Source organism: Ooceraea biroi, chromosome 7 (genome assembly GCF_003672135.1).
Source record: "Ooceraea biroi isolate clonal line C1 chromosome 7, Obir_v5.4, whole genome shotgun sequence".
NCBI lineage: Eukaryota > Metazoa > Arthropoda > Insecta > Hymenoptera > Formicidae > Ooceraea > Ooceraea biroi.
The window spans coordinates 14,971,891-14,996,299 of NC_039512.1; the positions used below are offsets into that span (position 1 = coordinate 14,971,891).

The 24,409-nt window shown below is 45.1% G+C and overlaps 1 protein-coding gene across 1 annotated transcript in view; it reads left to right on the plus strand.

The window, feature by feature from the left end:
* LOC105287976 (zinc finger protein ush) overlaps positions 1 to 24,409 on the plus strand; it is a 148,328-nt gene continuing 123,919 nt past the window's right edge. The window contains exon 1 of the mRNA XM_011353898.3: positions 1 to 539. Coding sequence (XP_011352200.1) covers positions 500 to 539 — 40 coding nt within the window. The 5' untranslated portion in view covers positions 1 to 499. The remainder of the gene's footprint in view (positions 540 to 24,409) is intronic.

The following is a 24,409-nucleotide window of genomic DNA, read 5'->3' on the forward strand; positions in this document are numbered from 1 at the left end:
AGTGTTTGGCGGCGCGTTTGTTTAGTTGCGCGCTGACAGCGAACGCGGTTGTACGGAATTGGCGTGCGTGTCCGGAAGCGCCGCGCTGCCGGCGTTCGTCGATTGACGTCTTCGTCGTGAACGTCGTGAACGCCGTAACGTCGCGACGTCGTATTTTCACGTCAAGTCACGAACGCAATCCGCTTCCCGCACGTCATCGGGAGAGTGCGAATCTCCCCTCCGTCCCCGTCCGTACTCGTCCGTCGTGACTCTCGTGGCTTTCGCTGTTTACTCCCGCCTCTCTCTCTCTCTCTCTCTGCCTCTCCCTCTGTCAATCGCGTTCTCCTCATCTGTCTCTCGCGTTTTCCCAATTCGTCTCGTTGCTTCGCACGTGTGTGTGATCGTCCACGTCCCGCCTCATCTGTGCATCATTTGCCGCCGTCGTCGCCGACACGCTGCACCCACGCCGCCGCAACGTCCGACATGTCCATGCTGAACGGGTGATGGCAGAGCGCAGAGGATGTCACGTCGCAAGCAGAGCAACCCCAAACCGCTAAAACGTGAGTCTGATTTTTGTGCTTTGTCCTCTTCCTCTCTTCGTGCTCCACGTTTTCCCGGGGCTTCTCTCTGGCGCGTTTTTCTCGTTAACCACGTGTTTTTGGGCGTGTTGTGTATGCATGTGCGCGCATTTTCCGCGCGTGTGTTCAGTGGCACATTTTTCTTAGAAGAAGCTTTCGACGTATCGCCATGTTTGTCTTGTCGTTACACTTTTTTTTGAATTCGTTGGTTACGCGCGTAATCGATTCGGACAGTTAAAATGGGCAATTTTTAATTGGATTAATTTCGCGTAAATTGCGTGTGAATCGGCTTGAGTTTTGCCTGCGGAAATTTCATTCTGAGAAGACGACAGAAAACTGTGATTAGGGAAATCAGTGCAACGATATTGCGATAAGTTTAGTCAGGTGAATCGGGTTTGATGTTTCGCGTGAAGTTGTCGCAAAGTGCTTTGGCGCGATTTTTCGAAACTGTCCTATCGGAAGCGTCGCCGGCTGAATTATCGCGAACGATCGAGATGATCGTAAAATATAAAATGACATTCGAATGTAGATTACCATTGCAATTAACAACGCAAAAATTACGAAAGCAAATAATTATTTAGCAGCGTTTATTCTTTCGGCTTTGCGAATCAAATCTCGCGATCGTAAATTTATAAAGAAACTATATTAATTTCTTGTTATTTCTGTTTAATTAATTTTTTTATATATTCGAATGGGAATAATATATTGATTATTACCTAAAATTTAATTAATAAACAATTCTACGGCGTCAGCATATTGTTCATTTGGAAAGTTCCAGGGAAAATTATTCTGTCACTCGCTTTTAAAATTTGATGGAGACTTTGCGAAATGTACTATTATCATTAATATCGCAGAATCAACATTTAAAGCTCGTGACTGATCTAAAAAGCCTCTTTCTCTCTCATTCTTTCCGCTGATGGAAACGATAAATTCCGAGAATCGAGAATAAATCAACGACCGAATAAATTAATTCGTGAGGCCGGCGAAGGAGAACGAGTTCTTTGCAACAATATGGTTCCTTCGTTTATCTTTTGTAGTCAAAGAGGTAAAACATTAGAGAGGTAGAGTGTCAATGTTTTAGAGATTAAAAAATAAGTGGGAAATCGGGTTTATTTAATCAATTTTCTCAATGTATTTTGAATAAATACTTAAATAAATAATTAACAAGATTCTAGAAAATGTAGAAAAGGATACAAAATTTTGTAACTACAAAATTCAGAACATTTGAAAGTGCAGAATTTAGTCCAGGAAATTGATATATGAAAATTAATTCAGAATACCGACGTATTGGTAACTATAATTAAGTTTTCACTCACAAAAAAAAACAAAGTCTTTTAATGAACATTTTGCTGGCCGCTCGTTGGCCGAGTTTTCACCGTAAAAGTCGCAACTCTCTCAGCAGGGTATTATTAAAAGTAAGTTCTCGTAAGGAAATGAAACTTTATTTAGACTTTTTGTTGTCACAAACGCAATTTTGTTGCATACCTAACAACGCGACACGCTCAGAGAGTTGCCGTCGACCGTCAGCTGACCTTTCGATTCTAACGGGTCGCACGGTACGAGCACGCACGCACTCGGCGACAGACAGATACGACTGTCGCGATTACGCGGATTTCGCGCGATCGTAATTAACCCCCACAATCAACCCTCGCTCTTTCACGAGGTGTTTAATCCTCGACCATTGCTCGCCGCGGTGACCAAATAACATTTATCTGTCACAGATCTGACATTTCCTGGAAAATATTCTGACTAAATTGATATTCCATATTTTAGTGCACAGATCGATGCGATGTTTATCATATGATATAACGTTCCAAATATTCTTTGTTAATTTCACGCATTAAATAATGCTCGTGATATCATTTTTTCTCGGTTTTTCGCAAATCATTCTGACGATGCTCTCTCTCTTTTTCTCTTCTTTTCTCTGTTTCTCTTTTCCTCTCTCTCTCTCTCTCTCTCTCTCCCCGCTCGCGATCGCAAACCGATCGAGGCCAGACGAGATCCCGGGCCCAGATCCAGTGTCTGGATCCTTTTCGTCGCCCCCTTCGCCCTTGTCGCGGCGGGCATGCGATCTCGCGATCACATGGCTCGATCACGAAAGTTGGAACCCACTTTCACGTAGCGGCGACTCGTCGGACCGGGTCCCTCTTTTTCTCCTTCTATCTCCCTCCTCTCTTTCCCTGATCCCCTGCTCGCCGCGACGTTTTCGCCTCACGAGTCCATTGATTTCGATTTGAGGAAATCGACCGTATCCGGGAATTCGTGTTCTTTTCGTCTCTAGGATAACTCGCGAATCTCCTCGCGCAATTCATTATCTGAGAGAAATTATTGAACATTAACTTAAAATTCCGTTTAAGCAAAGTTCCCTAAAAACTCATGCGAAATTGATTTTCCTTCGCACTTATTTGTACATTTTGTACAAATTCTCGATGTTTATCGTGATATTAATCTTATTAATACCTTTCAAGATAGGTATTGGTTTTTCACAATAACGACTCAGAAGAAAAGGCATTTTAGAAAGAAATGTCTGTAATTTCCAGAAACTATCTGTAGAATTAATTGTCGCTTTCGGAAAAGTTATTTTATCATTATTATTATCGTATTTTCATTATTCTTTGCGAAATTCGATAGCTCTGTCCGATATATCTGTCGATACCTCTGTCACAGAAATCTATTGATAATCTACTCAAATCAGAATTGATAATTTAATCATTTTTTAATTACTTATCGCTAAAATATTACTATCGTACTAAAAATGCTAAGAATTCCATTGAGTATCTTGTACATTTTCAAGCGATCCTTATCATTTATATCTTGCTTGATTAGCGTAACTTGATATTATCGCACACTCATGACGATGACAAGACGAGCATGATAAAACGTTAGTAATATGAATGAAAACTCATTTTTATATCGAAAACTTTTCTGCATCAATACTTAGTTATTAAATAAATTTCATATAAATATAATGTAATCTAAATTACTGTGGTGTTAACACATATTAACATAACATAATAAGATATATTTGTATTACATAATGTTATTTTAACGCATTGTTAATGAGCAAATTTGCATGGGTTCCCATGGTCGCGGGAATTCCTGAGATCCTTCCCTAGGGTCCTCCGGATTCGGATGGAAAAATCGCGCGTTTGCGACGTCCACGTTGGGTCCCTCCCGTGAGACAGCGACGTTAATGGCCACGTAATTATTGCGAAGCTGGCTCGTGCGCGTGACTGCTAATTGGGAGCGACCGTAATTGAGTTAATAATGCCGTGTTAAAATAGCGAGCCCGCCTCCCTTCTATTCCGCCAACGCGTCTTCTCTGCTCTCGCTTTCATCTCTCTTTTTCTCTCTCTCGTTCTCGCTCATCGATCTTTATTTTTCGCGAATCTGCATTGCTCTCACTCGCGATTAAAGCGAATCCGAGAAATTATCGCGTGCCGAGTGATCGTTTTATCAACGTTGCATCATCGCCGTATTGATTCCTCCCGGAATCTCCGTGTTATCTCCGACTTTCGCCCTCGTATTAATGCACTGTAATCCTCCAAATTCAGTATCGCGATTGTCAACTAAACAATCATCGACTTAACGTTCCGTTCAAACAGAATTGCTTCGAAAATCATGCAAAGCGAAATCTTCATCGCTCTGTTCTTAATCTTCCAACTCATGTCGGAAATTTTTCAGATTGGGTTTTTTTTCATACGAATTTTTGCTGCCAAGAAATTTGTAAGAATATTAAAAAATCCGACATGCCTTTCTCGTGTTCTTTATTAATTCTTGCGTCTCAGCGAACATCTTTAGCGACTTTAGTTCCAGTCTCAACTGAGATCTGTGTTCGTGCAGGAACGATTCCGTGAGGATCGCCGACACTTTTGTAACGCGCCGATACTTTTCGCCGTGCATTGCACATGTGATGGCGATAACGATCGCCATCCGTGACTCTCGGAGCGGCACGATCGCTGCGGCTCTTCTTTTTCTCTACTTCCCGTTCCCTCTGATCGGACTTTTCGTCCTTTTACGGTAAATTCCGATGGTTGCGCACGAGTTCCAATCGGGGCGGGACGAAAAGCGCTCAGGCAAAAAGCGGACGTCAAAGTCTGATAAAATCCCACTGATGTCATCAATATTTTGTAGTCACCCGGTGCTCCTTTATCTCGTATCTCTTCGGCAACGGTTACGGCAAGTCGGTAACTGTGCTTCTCCGCGCGCCGCCACGTATCCCCGTCTTATAAATGCAGTCCACGTTACCGATTATAGTCAGTCCTAAAATTTGCTCATTCTCGTTCGTTCAAAGTTCGCGCGCAAAGTTGATTACCTGCATGCCCGTTGTGCAAGAGTGTGCAAGACTGGACAGCGTCCTTTGAACTTTTTTTTTGTAATATCTTATATTTTTTTATCGATATTTTAATCTGGCATTTAAACCGAGGAACGTGATACATAAAAGTTTTATACAATGCTTTAATTAGAGGGAGGATTGAAAATTTTACAATATGTTTCAAGTATTGTTAAATATTCCGTATGTTAGATACGCAATGATATGATAGAGAAATCTATTAATATCTGTTATATTATAACACGCCTGTTTCTATTTCTAATGTGCCGTATCATATCGCAAAGATCATCAGTCTTCTCTCGGCGCACCCCTCCGTGCACCGCGCCACGAATAATTCAGTGAGAACTCCCCGTTCCCTCGCACCGACGCGTCGTCGCAATCTCGGAACGAGGTTCGCCCCCCAAGGGCTCGCCGCGCCACCTGAGGGTGCCCAGTATTACGTAGGACTCGTGGGAGGGCCCGTGTCTTTCTCCCTCTTTCTCTCGGAGGTCCGCCGAGTATCGCCGCACTGATCGACGATGCGTAGCGGGATAAAAGAGGAGGCGCCCCGTGGGGGTCTTAGCGGCGCCCCCCGTCGAGCGCGAGCGTCAAATTAATAAGCGATGATTTTATAGAATGCTTTATTGAATCGTGTTCGCCGTAAAGAATATCTACCATCACCCTGCACGCCATCGATCGCGCAACGCAACGGTTCTCATTGCGGGCCCCGAGATTCCGGCTGAGCAATCGAAAAGAAATCGAGCAGCTACGTGCCCCCCTCATCGAAAATCACACTTTAATTTTTAATTGCATGTACATTAATTACAGATTTGAGTTATTAGCAGTTGTAATTCGTACAAGGGAGGAAGGGGCGCTTCGAACGAAGAGCACGCGCGCGAACAAGGGGCCCGTGACGGATTGAGAGACGCTGATCCAAACGAGGCGCGGTCTCTTTTCTCTTCCACCGAGTGTAGTTGTTGCCGTTGTTGTTGCTGGCATATCGTTGCTAATATGACGAGCCGGCCGCGCCTCCTCGAGATGTGATTCCCCTACTAAGTTCTCGCGTATCATCGCGCGGAGAGATCGCTCGATAGCGACACCTCCGGAGTCTTTTCGTCCGTTAATCGAACACTCTGCGATCGAATAATCGCTCGCTCTCCTTTCCTCTCTTTCTCTCTCTCCCTGTTTTTCTTTGTCTCACGTTCTGCTTTTCTCTGCGAAATGTAACGCGAGCCTCGTGTCGCTGATAGATGCGATTGCCGAACACGCTGATGCATTCCCGCCGTGTCAGATGTTGGTCTTGCGATGGTCAGCGTTGGAGTCGCGCATTGTGTCAGTGTGAGGTGTTGCGTGAGTGGAGGTGCAACTTTGTGTATTGTATGTCAGTGGGGTTGGCACTGTTTTGTAAAGTTGTCAGCGAGTGCTACGAAACAGGTGATAATTGAATCGATGGTGCATCTCGATACAATGACGACAATAAATCTGTTTCGCTCTGAGAAATTCTGAGGAGTTTCCTTATACCTAAAAATCGATCTTAAGAATTTGGAGATCGTATTTTTTAACGCGCCAATCCCATCCAAAGATCCTGCGTTCCGAATTGAAAAGTTCGAAGAGTTAAATGTTCGGAGAAATCTGAGTTTGAATGCATCTAGCATCTTAAAATCCAAATAGTATCAATTAACAGCTATCGCAAAAAGCTCTAAATATTTAAATTTTCAAGAGTTATAATTTATACATTCAAGTGCTCAAAATTTGAAACTTTTATTTTGGAGCAAGTCCTGAACTTTCTCCGCCTGATTTCATCCGCTCAAACAACTCATCCCTTGTGTATGAAAAATCGTACTTTCCCTCCCTCCTTTCCCTCTTTTCGATAACGCTCCCTAACATGCGAAAGAAACTCTTGTCCGCTTTACTCGCGGCGCGGTACAGACGGGTTATCGGTGTAAAGGTGCGTTTACACGCGTGTAAAGAGGGGGTCCCTCCCGCTCTGGGGCCCTTAGACGGCGAATGCCGCGAAGGAGGGACACGACGAAAGAGAGGAGAACGACTCACGCGCGCGCGCGGACACCATTCCGGCGAGATGCCGGGGCCGTGTCGCAACAGGCCGGGAGTGACACCACAATGCGGTGTAGCAATTTGTAGGCTCGCCCTTCCCTGGGACCCTCGCTCCCCTGTACCCTCCTCGTGTGTCTCCCCCGTTCCTCTCGGCGTCCCCCTTCGCTTCAGCCTCTCGGCTGTATTTATGAGACGCGCTTCGCTATCGGTTCCGCTCTCTTCGAGAGGAAGGACGAGCTCCGCCAACGGGAGGAACTTACAGGTGAGGGCACGGAGGAAGGACAGAAGGGTTAAGGAGGAAGGAAGGTAGGAGGCATCGAGAGAAGAAAGGCTAACTAGGCGAGATCAGCGGCGCGATAGTTGTCTCCAGTCGCGCATTCGCGAAGGGAGAAAGGATCTTCCTGTTGAGGAAAAGAGGAGCGGCGAGGGATGAGGAGAAAGAAAGAGAGAGAGAAGGGACGACGAAAGACATCTGCGGCGGGATTCATGCGTTTGCGCGGAATAAGGAACTCGGGCGAGGGAGATAAGGGCCGCTGATGGACCTTCCTCTGTTTCTTTTTCTTTCGCTCCCTCCTCCTCCCTCTCTTCCGTCCTCTCCTCTTTTCGTCCGCGTCAACCGCTCACTACACTACGCTCATCGCGCTCGCCGATCGAGATTGATAGAGGAGGACCAGGAGGATTTGCGATTCGTTCCTTCGTTTCATCTTTCGAAGGCGCAAAGAGAAGAGGCGACGCGGAGATAAGGATGACACGCGGGAAATCTGCGAGTATAGGAGTTTCGTGCGCGACAGTTAGGTGGTTACGAAACTCGTGTGGATCTTCATCGTGAATGCAAGGATGACATTTAAGTTACGCTGCGTTAGCGAATCGCGGCTGTTCATGAAGAAGAAGGAAGATCGTGGGTCGTTTTCGTCGGCGATCGGATCGCTGCGAAAGTTTCGAGAGATTGTCGCACGTTACGACTACGGCGATCGAAATTCTGTCGCATGAATCGTATGATTATGCTCCAATAACTTTGTACTAGAAACACTTTCCTCTCCATGAAGGTCTACTGCGATATTAATCTCTCTCGCATCCCTCTGAGTCTCGCCCAGGAATTTGCTAGAAAATTTTAATTAATTTCTTTTTTATAATTTTAGGATTATTTTGATAAGATTTTAAATAAATCTTTATTCCAATATATTCTCCAATTATCAACAATTTTTTTTGCAAGTAATTCTTCCATTTTCTCCATTTTTCTCATTTTCTTTCAATTTCTCATTTAGCAACTCATTTCATGTAATTCTTCAAATAATTGTTTAACAAAATTACCAAACAAACTAATCTTTTTCGAGTCACCAGCTCGCGAATCGCAAGCTTTAACTCGTGTCCTTGCGCCAGGCCGATAAAATTCCCTCGGTATCCCCAACCCGATATCGATAAAGCGCGGATCGGCCGTTTCCGCGGCAATCGACGTGATGCTGTTTACCCTAATCCCGATTAGCGCATATCGCTCTCTCCGGAGTGCGAGATTATCCACGCGCCATGGTTATCCGTGCGCGTCACAGATCGGCCGATCGGCCGAGCCGATGTCGCAGCGAACGTGACGCTTGCGGTAGGTTAAAATCTACGCTATCGCCCGCTATCAGCTCATTACGCTAATATTCAGCTCGCGCATGTCGCGGTACCGCGATACCGCGGTATCGCGATCGTGCCTTTTTGCGCTGTGTCTACGTCCTCTTCTCGCGTACACGTGCAAAGGTCGCGCAACACCGCCGCCTCTACCATCGCCATCACCGCCATTTTTGGTCCTCCACTTCGGAACTCCATGATCGATCGTTGATCTTTGCGACCAATCGCAGACGGGAGATCCTGCGGAGTCGTGGCAAGGAATACCGCTTTCCTCGTTTCGAATCGCTCGCAACTGAAAGACGACTTAAAGAAGTCAAATTTTTCTACAATTATTTACGGTTGACTTTTTTGATACAAAAATAAATAATAATGACAGTAGTAATGAATGCAAACGAAGAAAAAAATAGTACATTGATTAAAAAAAAGAATGAAATTGAATTTTATAAATGTATTATTATTTCTGCAAAAAAAACGCTGTTCTTCTGAATCTTTGCGATATCACTTCCTCTGATTGCATATTCTAATATATAATATTCTGCATATATTTTTAATATGGTAAAAAAATAGGAGCGTAAGATCAAGATACGCTTTATCGCATGTAGATACGAATTAGATAGGAAACGGATAATTTCGCTTGTGGTTTGAAAATCGGTTATCGGCTTGACGTCCGCGCTTGTCGTCGGTTACTCTTTGGTCCCGTATCTCTTCCGCTTCGTTATTTAGGCTCCACCATATCTGTTTTATCTGGCGCGTAAAGGAACCTTCCGGGAATAGAATAGGCCCGTTGTTCCTCGCTCCATCGTCCTGCTCCCTCCTCCGCGCCTCTTCTCTCTTCTCTCCATCCGCCTCCGTCCTATTAACGTTGGTTTTTAGGGATCCGATAGCATGCAGATTACCGCGACGCGTCTGCGTTTTCTCAAACTCCGCGATAAGGCGCGGAGGGAGAGAGAGGAGGAGGATACTTTTGCCCGCTTCTCTTGCGCGCCTTTGATTTCGAGCGTGCGATACGCGCGTCCGCGTGCTCCGATCGTCTCCATCTCTCTCTCTCTCTCTCGCTCTCTCTCTTAGTCAATCATGGATGTCTCGAGATATTAACAAAGATTACGCGACTGCGTAAAATATAATAATTATCTAATGTAATCGCCAAGCTTGAAGCGTCTCACGTTTCTCAACGTTTCTCTGAAAGTTTCGGAACACGCGTTTGCGTCACTTTTGCATCTGATCCTGAATCTGATCAGCCAGAAGCTATCCACCACGTTCGTTTCGTGATTGTAAGTGAATCATTGCGCGTGAGTCAGTAAAATTCTGAATAGATGCGTCTTTATTCTCTCTCTTATCTGAACCGCAGAGCAACGCATTAGTTGATATGCATCAACTAATGCATTTAATATTTATAACTACTCAGAATCTTCAATCTTTAGTTCGTAAACAGTTCAAAGCGGAGGATTTCATCTGCGAACGATTTGTTTGCGGGAGATTCGATACATGCTTGTCACGATCACGTTAGTTGGTCTATACAAAACGAGTTATGCAAAGTTGTCACGTAAAACACCTCCGATAAATGAACGGATTTAGACAGACACTTTCAAACGGAATCGAAACCGACAACTGGAAATTACGCGTACCTAAATATAAAATAGACATGCGAACCTGTAATATCGAATAAAATGTAGAGACATGTAAATAGAAAATAAATTATATGCATTTCATGCGATTGAAGGAAATCTAAAAAAAAACAAATTACATAAATATATAACAGAAATTATAATATACTTAAGAAAATAACTTATACACATATACCTATATACCTACATACGATATCCGAATCGCGCCAATCAATTGCTTTAGCGTTCGCGGATGACCTCGCGAGGCCAAAGGATTCCTTATCCCGTCCCGGGATAATCATTCATCGTTGAAACGATCCTTTCCCTTCGCTTCGCGCGACTCGTCGAGATTGATCGTGTTAAAAGCGCAGCGTATTAAACTTCTCCTCGAGATTCTCGACGCGGATCTGCGCCGGGTACCTTCTTGCCATTTCGTGGTATCGACGCGAAGATCGTCGTGCGTGTTATCCCGATCAGGACGCTGCGCTCTGCCGGCCTCCATCGTCCCCCGACCCGACCCTCTCTTCCGCGGGTAGCGCGCCGGGTATATCTCGAGTGCCCCTTTTCTCCTCAATCATCGGGCTTATCCGAAGCCTCTTCAGATAAGAGTGGCGCCTCGGTCATTTCGAGCCGGTACCGGCACCGGTGCACCAATCGGGGCACCAACAACCACCGCCGCCGCCGCCGATGATCGCGATAGCGTCGAAATTAAGCATCGACCTCTCGATGGCAATTAAAGCTTCCCACGTCGAGCGGGCGGTCCCGAAAAAATTGGTGCGTCGCCGAAAAAATTTTTTTTCTAGTCTTTTTTTTCTAGTAATGGATTGTGCTTGACAATTGCGATGGTGGTTTTTCCGGAGATCGGTAACGGTAAGCGAGAAGGGGAGACGGGTTTGGTACTGCAATCTTTAAATGTTTTATATGGCGCGTGTATTTATGGGAGTGATACAAAAGAATTTGTGGTCCCTTAAATTTTAATGGAATTTTGCAACATGTCGTTTAAATTTTGTATTTTGTCATTAAGATACTCGGCGATCGGGCACGCGGGGATCTGAGAAGCTATGATCGCGAGCTTCAAAGGCGCCGGTTTTCGTTATCGGGCCTCTGTTTGCGAGAGGCAGAGAAGGCCGGGATAGAGTTTACACGCTGCTGAGAAGGTGTTTATCGAGCAAATACAAGCGGGCAATTAGGTGTCTTCGGTCGTGGTCGCGTGCCGTTGTTTGTCCGACTAAACAAGATATTATTATACGAACAAGCCGCACACTCTCTTCATCGAAAGAGAGGAAGAGGAAGAGACACGCGATGCACCGTTAGAGGGAAGCAAACAGGAAGAGAAGAGAGAAAGTGAGGAAAAGGGAGATTGGCGTCGTTTTTCTGCTATAAGATGCACCAAACCAGCAGGTGCCGCTCTTTTAAAAGGCATTTAAAAATCTCTTAAAGTCCGATCGTCCCGGGACACCCTGTACGTCTCGCGTCAAGATAAATGCAATAGAAGTGAGATACGAGTCCACGTCTACGTTGCGCGCGGAAGTGTAAGTCGCCGATAAGGGATATTTACAAAGCAAATTCGCGAACGGCTTCGGGTTAACAGCGAAAGTTGAAAATCCTCGACGTGTCAATCTTGCATAATGAATAATAGTGCAAATAATTACCATACCGTCCGCAGGAAATTCACATTTTTACTTTTCGATTTTTCCACGTGTATTAAAAACAAAATAAAATTTGTAAAAACGAACAAATTTCCACAAAAGTAAATATAAAATACATAGATATATCACAGTCAATACTGATTGCAAGATGTACCGTTATGAGAGAGAGAATTATTATAATTATTTTTTATTATCTTTCGTGGCTTAAGAAAATGTTAAAAAATGACACATTATATTACGCCATTCCAAGAGCAATGAGAATTTTCGTGATTCATGCACTTACAAGAATGCCTGACGGACAGGGTGCCGAAGGTGCTTTCCTAGGTGCTTTCGTTGTAATAACTTTTGAAAAATATGTGCGCGCGCGCGCGTGCGATCGATCGGCGGTTTATCTCGCTGGTAATCGGCGCGGCGACATCGCGGAGCACTTTTCTGAGGACACGCTGATAAGCGTGGGAGGACCGGTCTCGCGGATAAGACCTTGAGACGGTTCTCCCTCTCTCTCTCTCTCTCCCTCTCTGTCTCTCTTTCTCGGCGCAGAGCGAGGAAATACGACGGATAAAATCGCCGGGAACATACCCGGGGAAGGGGGCGGTAGGCGAGGCACGAGATTATCGCGAAAAGTCAGAAACAGTCGGCCAGGCGCTCCGCAGACGTTATCATTCGCAGTTTTATCAGCCCCCGCATCGTCTGGGGTTAGTTTCTCTTTCTCCCTCCGTTTCTCTTCGTTTCTCTCTTGGTTGCACTCTCTCTGTCTCTCTCCTTCTCTTTCCCGTTCGCTACTATCCGCAGTCGAGGGATCGCGTACCCCTCGCGGACCCGCAACCCCCTGAGGGTAACCCGGGCTTTCCGCACGTAGGGATGTGCGTGTGTATGTAATGTATGTATGTATGTGTGTATATGCGTGCATTCCGCCAGGGGCGGACGTGATCTCTGACCCTGTCAAAAATTTATTTGGGGTACGTATCGAGAGAAGAAGAACCCATCGCAACGAGATTGCTCCCTATTCGCTCTGGTGAACGCTCGCGTGAACGAGACGAAAACCATTAGACCAATTTTCCTTCCTGCCATTCTCTTACGTCTCATCGATCGATCGAAGACATTCGATCCTCGACGATCGTAGATCTTTATCAGAGACGGAGGCTTTCTCCATTCATTACGAAGCCGTAATAACTTCCTTCACTCTCTTACAAAAAGGTAATGTATATAAATTCGAGATAAATATAGATAATACAAAAAAGAAAGAAAAAGAATGTGTGTATCGAATCTGCTCCTGCTGGTCTTCTTTGCGTTTGCGGATTTATGCTGTTAGCTCCCGCGCATTTGTGTGTGTGTATGTGTGCGCACGCATCTGAGAGCGTGGTGTGGTGAGGCACAGTGGAATCCTATCTGCTTAAAAATCGTCTGCGTGCCGCTCACTTGGTTCCATTCGCGAGGAGAGGGCGACGACGTCCGGCTTTAATGCATTCCGCGCGAGATGGAAACGACGACGACGAGAACGTAGACGGGGCGGGAGGGGAGGGACGACGACGACGGAGACGGCGAGGACGAGGACGATCGATCGATCTGACGAATGTTGCCTCGTCCTCGTCCTCGTCGATTCTCACACGGTTCGACCCGATCCTTATCACTCGCCGAGCGCGCGCGCGGGGGTACAAAAAGTGCAGGTGCCCCGCCCGATAACCCGGAAGCGGCTCCCACGTAATAACGACGCGAAATTTCGCGTCGATCTTCGTGAAACAGCGTGCGACTGAAGGGCCTAAGGAAGTCACGAGAATGGCTAATTAATTATTTGGTGAAATGGGAGCGAGAAAGAGATGAAAAACTCTTGGCGCTGAGATAATTAGATTAAATCTGTTAGCAGAGAGAATCTCGTCGAAGAGCAATTTCTATCCATCCATTCGGAGTCTCGTCTTCCCATAGAAATCCGGCTGAACCCTTTCTTCGTTTAATGTTTGCTCGTGAAATAAACTCTCTCGAATCACTTCACCGACAGTATATTTTCCCGCAGAACGTATACTGATCGTTAGGCCGAATTGATCGAAGAGTCCATCCCCGAAGCAGTCGTACCCCGCGTTACGACGCATCGAGCGTACGCGGGGTTCTCCGCGGATGGTCCCGGCGATGCGATGCGATGCGGTACGTCGCGTCCGGTACCGGCACGATGCAATATGCACGCGATCCGAGCCTCGATAATAAAGGGAGCCTTATAGAGGCGAGAGTGTGTGTTTATGCGGGGCGCGCGCGAGAGAAAGAGAGATACGTAAAGACGGAGATGGGTGAAGAAAGGGGGAGAAGAACGTTATCGGTATGCGCAACGCTGAAGAGGAGAAAGAAGAAGAAGAAGAAGAAGAGTGGCCCGGCGAGAGGAATGCTCACAATGCTGTAATTTCAGTGTTTGATCTTCCCATCTCTCTATGGGGATATTATGTGGGTACTCTCTCTTTTTGTCCTTCTCGCTCTCCTTCTCTTCCTCTCTCTCTCTTTCGGTGCGTGTATTTGTGCGCGCGGGTAAGGGGAGGCCGGTTTTATTTCACCCGCATTATTATTCCGTTGGAAGATCGCGGCGCCGATTCCTCCTCTTGCCGTGCCGAGCCGAGAAGCGAACCTCGCGAGAGCCGCGCTTATTTATGGATGGATTCTCTTTCAACTTTCGGCAGGGTCTCTCGTTCGGTTCTCCCTCTTCCTCTCATCGCATCTCTTCTCCTTTCTTTGGTCCTTATCGCCGGTATGTCCTTACGCACCGCGCGTGGGTGATGCACGACGCTTAACCGATCGAAAATGCATAGGAAAAGGCGAGCTAATTTACTGGAGCTTTAGACAATACACTGCTCGCTTTCTTTGATAAAACATATCTCAAAACGATTGTTAGAGTAGGAATGTTATTAAATTACGATAGACTCGAAGTTCCACGATTACGCACCGTGGAAAATTTTCTCGCATATCAACATCAAATCGAGGTAAGACTAAGAGGGAAGCGGAATTATCAACGCCGCGTTTCCACTTTTGGTTCTCAATATCTCATCTTTTCGCCGTCCAGGGTTGATCCTTTCAGTTTTCACAATCAAACAAGTCTTCAGAAATTTTCAAGTTAAATTATCTGAAAATAAAACAAAATTGTGTTCGCCGAACTGTCCCCCGAGTGCAAAAGGAACAATATCAGCACATTGAAAGAGCGCTTCACTCCGAAATCGGCCGTGGATTTAATCGAGTTAAAAGGAGCAGCGAATAAAAAGAAAAGATTCACACTGAAAGGAATCCGTCTGATGGACGAAACGACGACGGCGACGACGAAGAGCGACAGGCATTTGGAATTCCTAGAAGTCCGCCGGTATCAGACGAGTATCTCGGTACCGACGAGCGTAATCAGTCCATCATCCGGTCGGCACCCCCCGGTTCCCTTCTCGCTCGTCGCCTTGTCTTTTTCGCACTCGAGGAACTGCTTTTACTGGTTATTCGCCCGATGGAAACTTTCCTTCCGTCGCACTCATTACTGCTATCTGCGTCCGGTTGACCATCATCATCAGCTGATACCCTATCGACGGCCAGTCCACGGCAATGCGTGTGGTGGTCCGTTCTTTTTTGTCCCTCTCCCTCTTGCCCCCTGCTCTTTTTTCTCTCTTTCTTTCTCCCTTTGAGAAAAAGCGACTGCGTCACGGCGTCAGCTTCTCTCTTCTAGCCTCAATTGTGCCGACCGCGACAATGAATAATCAGCGACTGACGGAGACTTTGGACGTATTGACGATAAACTCGCGATAAGCGGACGTCGCGTCGCGCGCGTCTCGCACTCGTAATATTTAATTTTATTTCGCGACGCTTTTTTATGGGAATTCCCGACCTCGAATTCGGGATGGAGAGAAGAATAACTCGAACTTGTTCTCGGAGAACTTTGTGAGGTTGCAAGATTTAAGGTCGCCCTGTGAGTGCCGATAATTCGCGAGGTTTGAGATCGCCTCGTGAGTGCCGAGACTTCGCGAGGTTTGAGGTCGCCTCGTGAGTGCCGAGACTTCATGAAGTTTGAGATTGCCTCGTGAGTGCAGCGAATTCGCGAGGTTCATTGCAACGGAAGTTGCACTTGCGAGTATTGATGGCAAATAAATGCGCGCGCAAGAGCGAGTGCCTTTGAAAACATATTATCGCGTAGATAACGCTTATGAATCATGGAAATTACCTATTCCGAGCGCGTCGCGCCGCGTTGCTTTATGCGTCTCGCACGATGCACCGATAAAAAGTGCCTTATCGCGTGCCGATCGCCGACAACGACAACGACGACGACGACGACGACGATCGCGCGTGATCTCCTATTCTCTCGCGTACACGTACGAAAGAGAGAGAAAGAAAGAAAGAGGAGGAGGAGAGGAAAAGGAAAAGAAACAACTGCGGCATAATTTGCGCCTTGCGTTAATTTATGTTCATTTAGATAAGTCGAGCCTATTTTCGCACATTGTCCGTTAATTACATTTTAGAACAAACAAAAAAATATTTCTGTAAAATATCGTAATTTTCTTAAGACATGTATTGAATTTCGTCATATTGTGCTCTCTCTCTCTCTCTCTCTCTCTCTCTCTCTCTCTCATGGTATTTTCATATTTCTTTTATTAACGAAAAATATTTCAGATTATCATTTGTGTTAATTAATTATTCGAAAAATATTTGTGATAAAGATCTGTTGATGAAGCTGTATAATGATAGAACTATAAACCAATTAAATACTCGGTCCAAGCGAGACATCCGCTAACGTGTCAGTTCATAAACCGAAATATAATATTATCAACGCGCTTAAAATCGATGCACCGTTTATACGCGCACCTAATTGAAATGTTGCCAAACTGGGCTTACACACCGTTTTCGAAGCGGAACCGGCTCGCGTGCTGCGACAGAGATGTATCTGTAACGTCACGCGTAACGCACAGATTAAATGCACGTCCTTGCCTCGCGCAAATTTCTCAGCTTAAAAACGAAAGTGCGATGTAATGAATAGATAAGAAACGTGTAAACTAATCATTCCTGTACATAATTTTTTCTGCAAAATGCTGCAAATATGTTCATCGAGATGTTTGAGGAAAATATGAGATACCTGATGATTCGCATGCTTATATTTAACATTCTTACGGAATTACAGAAAAATTCGAAGAATTTTAAGAAAATTCGTCCAAAAGCTAAAGGCATTGAGAAGTGGATTGCGATCGTGCGATCGAAGGAGACACGCGTTGCGGAACACAATACTTAATTGTTTCGTCCCGATCCGCTTTATCCCGCGGGAGAGAGTGATCTTTCCTCGCGGACGTGGTATCGGTTCTGGGTGCGATATCGCGGCGAGCTAAGGCCGATACCCTCGCAGTGATCTCTGGGACAAGACAACAATGCAATCTGCAAGCGCGCAGCAAGCGCGATTGTTGGAAAACAGCAGCCGCGTTATCGGCCGCGTCGCGTCGCGTCGTCGACAAAGGAACGAACGAAAATCGAGCGCGAGGACCCAGAAGAGGCCCAAAAGAGATTCGGAAGAGGCCTAGGAAAGAAGAGACGCAGAAAAATGATAGACGATGAGCAATAAAGTGCAATCCTTAAATGATCCTTCGTGTAATGCACTCGTTTTTCTTGATGAGAAGCGCCGATCTCGGCGGAGTATTCGCCATTTTGACGGGAGATGATCAGTTCTTGCCGAAATTGCTGCAATCCGGAGTTAATCGAGTCAGGCGGGTGACGTGCGCTGATGCACACGAGACTTATCTGCATGCGATGCAACGAGAAGCCGCGTGAAAACATCCATTAGTAGTGATTTGCTCTGAAAAACACGTTATCGCGTGCACCCGTGATTGTCCGCGATGCACCGTCCCTTGCACCTCTCTCTCAATCTCTTTGCGAAACTGATTAAAACTTGCAAGCAATAGCATCCGGACAAAATATATTCGTGACGAGAAATTGCCATTAAAAATTTCAAAGTTTTTTTTTATTGAAATACAAGAACAATGTATTATAATTACCCTCCGTTAATTTCGCATATTGCATTTCTTAAATAAGGTTTCGCAAATTTCTAGACTCTTGGAAGAGCATGTCTCCAACTTGTCATTTGCCGCAATCTCAATCTTCAAAATAACACGGGATAAAAAAAATCTTACCGTTTTATCGAGAAATTATTATAAAATATGATTAATTAATTATTTTCATCTGGAAAGCTGTCGTGAACACCGCGAATTAAAAGTATCAAGTGGAAACATTATTTCAAATTTCCAGTTCTTTGAGCGAGAGTCTCGGTCTTTCCCCTTTGCCAAGGGGATTAATCCGTCGAAATGACGCGATATTCGCGATCCGGTGGTGTGGGCGGGACGTAACGGGGAATATCGAGGATCACAGGGATGACGAGGACGATCGACGTTGTCCCAGGACGTGCCAGGTTGTGTCGGTGGCATCCGCGAGCGCCCACCTGTTGACATCAGGGGTAGGATCGGGGGTGGCGGCGGCGGTCGTGGGAAACGAGCGGTACGGGGTAGGAAGTGTAACGGTTGTGGCGGTGGTGGTAGTGGTGGTGCGCCGGGCGCGCAAGGGTGCTCGTTCATTATCTGCCGTCCTGAAAGCCAACGGCTGAAAAGCCCGAATCGCCATATTCCGCCGCGCGCGCCGCGAAAAAAGCAGCGTCGTGCTTGCGCGGTTCTCTCTATTTTCCTCTTTCTTTCTGTAACAGGTAATTGTCGCACCACGAAGATTTATGGGAATTATCCTTATGATTTTTGCGAATTTATTAGGGTGGCGGTTATTTATCGGAAGTTGTCGCATCCTTATAGATTCCTTTCTCTCTCTCTCTCTCTCTCTTGGATATATTATTATTTATTTAATTTTATCTCTGTATAGGTACTCTTAATTTCTTTCATGTAATTCTGGAAATAATATATTCTTTTCTTATATTTATTTATTTTTGATAATTATTTATTACTCAAATTTTATTCCTATTCATCAAATTTATATCTATTTTTCCATATTATTGTATTAACATCATATATTACACACATGATCTATTTAATCACGTATATATTATTGTCTATTTATATCCCATTCACTCGCTCGTGATGCATCTGCGCGCAAATCTAGTTTCTTGAATTCCAGCCGGCTTATCGGCGTCGCGACGCGTCGCGTCGCAGCGCGTCGCAGCGCATTGCGAGGTTTTGCGGCTTTCGCGCTATAGACGCGGCCGCATAATGGCGTCGCTCTATTGACAGCTCGCTGTAAAGATCCGAAATCGCGATAGCGGCCGCGAACGTGACCGAGCCGCGTTTTCACGACGCGACGCTTATACGTACTGTATCCCCGAAGAAGCCCAAGCGGGAGATATCGCGCTCTGGGTCTCGCGCGCCAGCTCACTGATAACGCGACGTTAAAAGCTCCATCGCGAATACGATATATCGACATGTCGATGTATCGCTGTGATACGGTCGTCCATAAGCCGCACACGTTAGTCGAGGCTCAACAATAATTATTTTGTTGTAATCCACGACGTAGCAACAGCGTTCGGCGATAATCGCGCGATACCTGACGAGAATTATAAAACGTGACAGTTTACATGCATAATGTTTGCCAAGTTAATTAGAGTACACCATAATAATTATAATCTACAACGGTAAATGCAACGTACGATGTGTGTGTGTGTACGCGCGCGCAATACGAAAAATAATATGAAAATATGAAAATTTTTATGTAATATAAGGATAATTTTTAATTTTTTGGAAATTTTTAGACCTTTTTAGAACTTTTCTTTCTTGATGAAATTGCTGAAATTTTCGAAAATCGGCCTTTAAAGTAACTCGAATCCCGCACGCTCCGCGACACTGCGCAAATCCGCGAATCGTCGCGTGGGTTTGTAGATAAGGCGGATTAATGCGGATTTTTCCTGGAGACGAGTGTATCAGAGTGTATAAATAAGACGATTAATCGACGAAATGGGAGTAATTACTCGGGCGCGATACGCGAGTGCACGTTACTTCTGCCGAATGCCCGTGCGATCGTCTTATCATGACGCAGTCCGCGGTCTAAATACGCGTGCGGCTTTAATCGCCGCGTAATTTTCATCATCATCGCCACGAACGTGGTCTCGCTCGCGGGATATGCGCGGCGTGAGTGTCCCTTGCGGAATAAATTTGTTGACGATCCGTTATCATCCCGTCTTGCATTCTTCGTCAGAATCTTTATCAGCCAGCGCATAGGCGTCGCGAATGTTCGCTTCTACCTCTTTTTCATCTTGTTCGTTCCGAAGAGGATGCACCCTTCGGATATTCACTGTTAGAAAAATCTACGTTAGTACATTAAGTACGGCGACATTGAAATTTTTTTCAATATCGTTAAAATTAAATGTTTTTATTATTTTTATGCATATGGTAAGTTATGTACATAAGTTGAAGAAAATATGAAGTAATTATAAATAGTGATTAGATAACAATTCAGACACAGTTTTCGTAACGTTCTATATTTATTATTTTAATCATTTATTATTTTACATAATTGTATAAAATTTTGAATATTAATCTTTATTTCTTTTTGCAAATGACGAAGAAACATTTTTTTATCCATAGCTTTTACAAATGTATCCTCTTGCAAACTATGTTCTCATGCATTGCCAGTGTCGTGATCTTTTTTTGTCTCGAGCTCATTCTCTTTCTCCCCTCTTCGAAGGCACGTCAATGATGCACGAACAGTAGAAGAGATGGAGGAGGAGAAGGAAACAGATGATGAAACGTCGTTCGAAACCGGCGATCTATCGCGTCCGTCTCGACGGCCGTTCAAAGGATGAGCGTTATCGAACCGATAACTCCCATGCGCGCGCGCGTCCCTCATCGCAGCTTCCGAGGGAATCTTTCTTCTCCTCCTTCGCTCGTCGTTGCACAAGAAAAAAAGAAGGAAAATTTGTTTAGCGCTAAATTTACTCACCACTCGTCATAACAGCATCAATATTAGAAATCATTACTGCAACAATTTTGTTACATCCAATTATTTGATGTTTGAGCTTATCTACTCAAACAAAATAGTTAAATTCTGTTGAACATAAGTAAGGAATATTTTTTGCTTTTTTCTCATTTCGTTTAAATAATTCCGACTTTTAGCTATGTTATTAATTAGCTTTAAAAGACATTAAGATAAAATGTTAAGACAAATATAATTAATAATTAAGAGAAAATATATTAGAAAATATATTTTGCGATAATTCGTGCTAAGATATCATGCTGATATCAATTATAAAAATTCTACCGAAATCCCGTGCCATAAAACTAGCCTTTTCACGCAATCTGTCAAAAAATTCATCACAATCCCATGATTTTCCGAGACACCCGGTAAATACGTGCGAGCCATCGGTCGGCATTTTACTGTTTCGCAGAGCAAATGGACCGGCTAGATGTAATAGATACCTAGTCGTTACACACATATGTGTACACACGGCAGCGGCGCGATCGAGCGCGCGATACCGCGCGCGAGGACTCGCGCGGATGCGACGCGGGGGCGGCACGTGCTTTACGGTCCGCGTAAACCGTACCTTAGGAGAATAGGACGTATTAGGACAGACAGGTGTGTAGCAGGAGGGTTGGTCGCCTCCCGGTCATTTGCCTTATCGAGAGATCGATTCTGCGAAAAACACCACCCCTACCGCGGGGGTGGCGAACGGGGCTTTGGAACTGGAATTGCGTTCTCTCGGCGCAAACGCGTAAACGCGCGCGCGTGTATTTCTGACCCCGGGTACCAAGAAACGGAAGTGGAGTACAAAACGTCACGATAATCTCGATTGTCTGATGATTCGTTTCTGACAAGCGATTATTTCCTTCTTTGTATTTTTGCACTGTTAAATTGACAGAACTTAGGTATTTCTTAACAATTTATCTGATAATATTTATGTTTTGGCAGACTTTTATGTTATTAAGATTAAGATAAGTTGAGATAATATGAAAAAGATAATACTTAGGAGCAATAGATGCTATAATTAGTGACGATTAGGGGTTGAGAGACGCGTAAAGTCAAAAGTCTGCGAGCCTTTAATCGACCGTTTATTTTCGACCCAGGTGAAATGTTGGAACACTCTTTCGCCTGCGAAAGGTTGCTGTCGAGCAACCCCTTGGCGAGAACTCGCTGTAACATAGGGGCGCGATACGAAAACGTCGTCGTCTCCGTGCTTGATGATACGATATCTCGTATGTACTGGGTGAACACTATCTTTTTGCTTCCTCTTCAAGCAAATACACAATTAATTTTTTATTCACGATTTTATTGTCCCTGCAATTTTTAAGTTTTAATATCAAAAGTAACGTAAATATAATAAAAATTTATTTAAATCACCGTAAAATGCATTTTTTAATCATTGTATCAAGTTACTTAATTGATTACAAATAAATTTAGCAAACAAACTCTTACTTTAAAAAATATATGTAGCTTTCAATTCAGTAAAATATCGATTTTTAATTATCCTTTAATTCCTAAAATTACGGATTAAAATCGCACGTTTCTAAATTAGTTGGAGCATGCACAGAGCAGAAACGCGACTTTGGGCCACCCAGTGTATTCACGCCGCGAAAGCTCTCACCTGCTAACGGTCGTCTGATTACAAAGCCGCAGTTTTTCTTGCTTACGTAACGTAACGCGGGGGTGGCTCGCGCGCGAAGGCTCATTGAAATAGTCGTGGAGGTATCTGCATCGCGGATCGAGACGTTGCATATTCATCTTGCTCGCCTAATCTCCCGGCTTGCAACATCGCGATTATACTAAGGGAAATCGTTAGCGTCAGCGAGAAGACACGACTCTTGTGCAGCTGATTAAATGTAATATATTGATATTCTTAGAGAGTATAAGCTATTTACATAAATCATTTTACGTAGGTGTTTAGGGAAGATGCAACTGAATTGCTTCGTCATAATGGATCCATGGATTCTCTTGCAGAAATCTCGCAGGTCCTGTTTAGGAAAACACTTCAAATTTCACACAGTATAACACAAGGATTGATTATATAAATAATCAAAATTTCATACAAATAACTTAAAAATAAATCATGATCATTTATCCGGCAAAGTGCGTTGAAATTTCTGATCGCTCCGAATCAAAGAATCATCCGACTGAACGTCTCCTTAATCCTTCTCGCGGTTATTTAAAAAACACATTTCTCGCCAAATGTGTATCTTCTTCGCAAAAGAAGAAAAGAGCAATCAGAATCCCACGGGTACGAATTGGGCGAAGTGTCCTTTTTCCGCAGCCGCCACGAGAGGCGCCGGTTCGTACCCGGATAACCGGTTAATCACGACCGTAACTCTCTCGCGCGTAGTGTACCCCGATCCGCGCGGGGGGTGTCGCGCCGCGCCGCGCCGCGTCGCGTCGCGTTGCAACTTTCTCCGACACCGTCAAAAACGACGAGGCGTAGCGCACCGCTTATCAGCGACGCGCGCTATCGCATACGGGTCGCGCTAATGTCTCCTTATCAGAGAAAGAGGTGGTACGTACCTATTCGCCGGCGCGCTCTTTCTCTGCCCACACGAGCGGGTCGGATTTCCAGAGAGCTACCAGCACGCTCTGGTTTCTCTCTCTTTCTCTTGTTCTCGTTGTCCCTTCCTTTCGCTCTCTTCCGCCTAACTGTACGCGGGACTACGTGTCACCCGGACCCCGTGCTATCGTCCTCGTCGTCGCCGTCGCCGTCGTGGGACGACGAGGACTTTCCAGTTCCTCGTTTCTGTTTCCGCGCGTTTCCTGATAGCGCGAAGCGATAGTTAAAAGCGGGACCGGGCTGCACCTGCCCTTCCTTCGCTCTCAATTGCTGCAGTTGCGTTATCAGCCGGTCGCTCGGTTGGCGATATCGTTTCCGTCACGTCGCGATTAACTCGTCCATTAGACATCTGGGGAGCGTGTCTGCGTCGGCTCGGCTTGCGTAAAGCCACGCTACTTTATCGGAATGTTGTATAATCCTATTAAAAGTGACGATTTTTCGTCACACATTGAACACTCAGTAATTGGACTTTTCCTGCGAAAAATTAAGCTTCTCAGGGAAATTTGCAATCGATACATAACACATTTCAAATTTGCATGTGATTGTGATAATAATGGAATATTGTACCGATAATGGAGCGCTCTTATGCATTACGTAAAGTAAAGCCAGTGAATTCTGGTTCTAATTCGAAAGCGAATTAAAAATGACGAGATGGATGACAAGGTAGTTTCGCTCGCGAAGGGTCGCTTGGCGATTTTTCGAGAAGTCGAACACTCGCGATTCGGCGTGACTCGCAATGGCGTGAATTTATATCAGCACGATGGCAGATAAGGCGGCCTCGTTATCGCGGGCCGTATCAGACCTTATCGCTGGCCGAGCCAGCAAATCGGAGCTCGCCGCGCCGAATTGACCACTGATAACGGGTTTAATCAACGTAACGTGCGTTCCATTTCGCGCGGCCGAGCCGCGATTGGGCCGCTTTGTCGCACGATCTCCGGCGAATCGCCGGTGCGTTCTTATCGGCAACGTGATATCGCTGATATATCCACGCGTTTATACTTATATTACCTGTACTCTGTGAGTAAATCAAGGTGCACACATGTTGCGTACGTGCGCGTCATTTCACCGTCGTTATGATGATTACCGCGCCATTATCGAATGTCGAGTGGATGCACCTG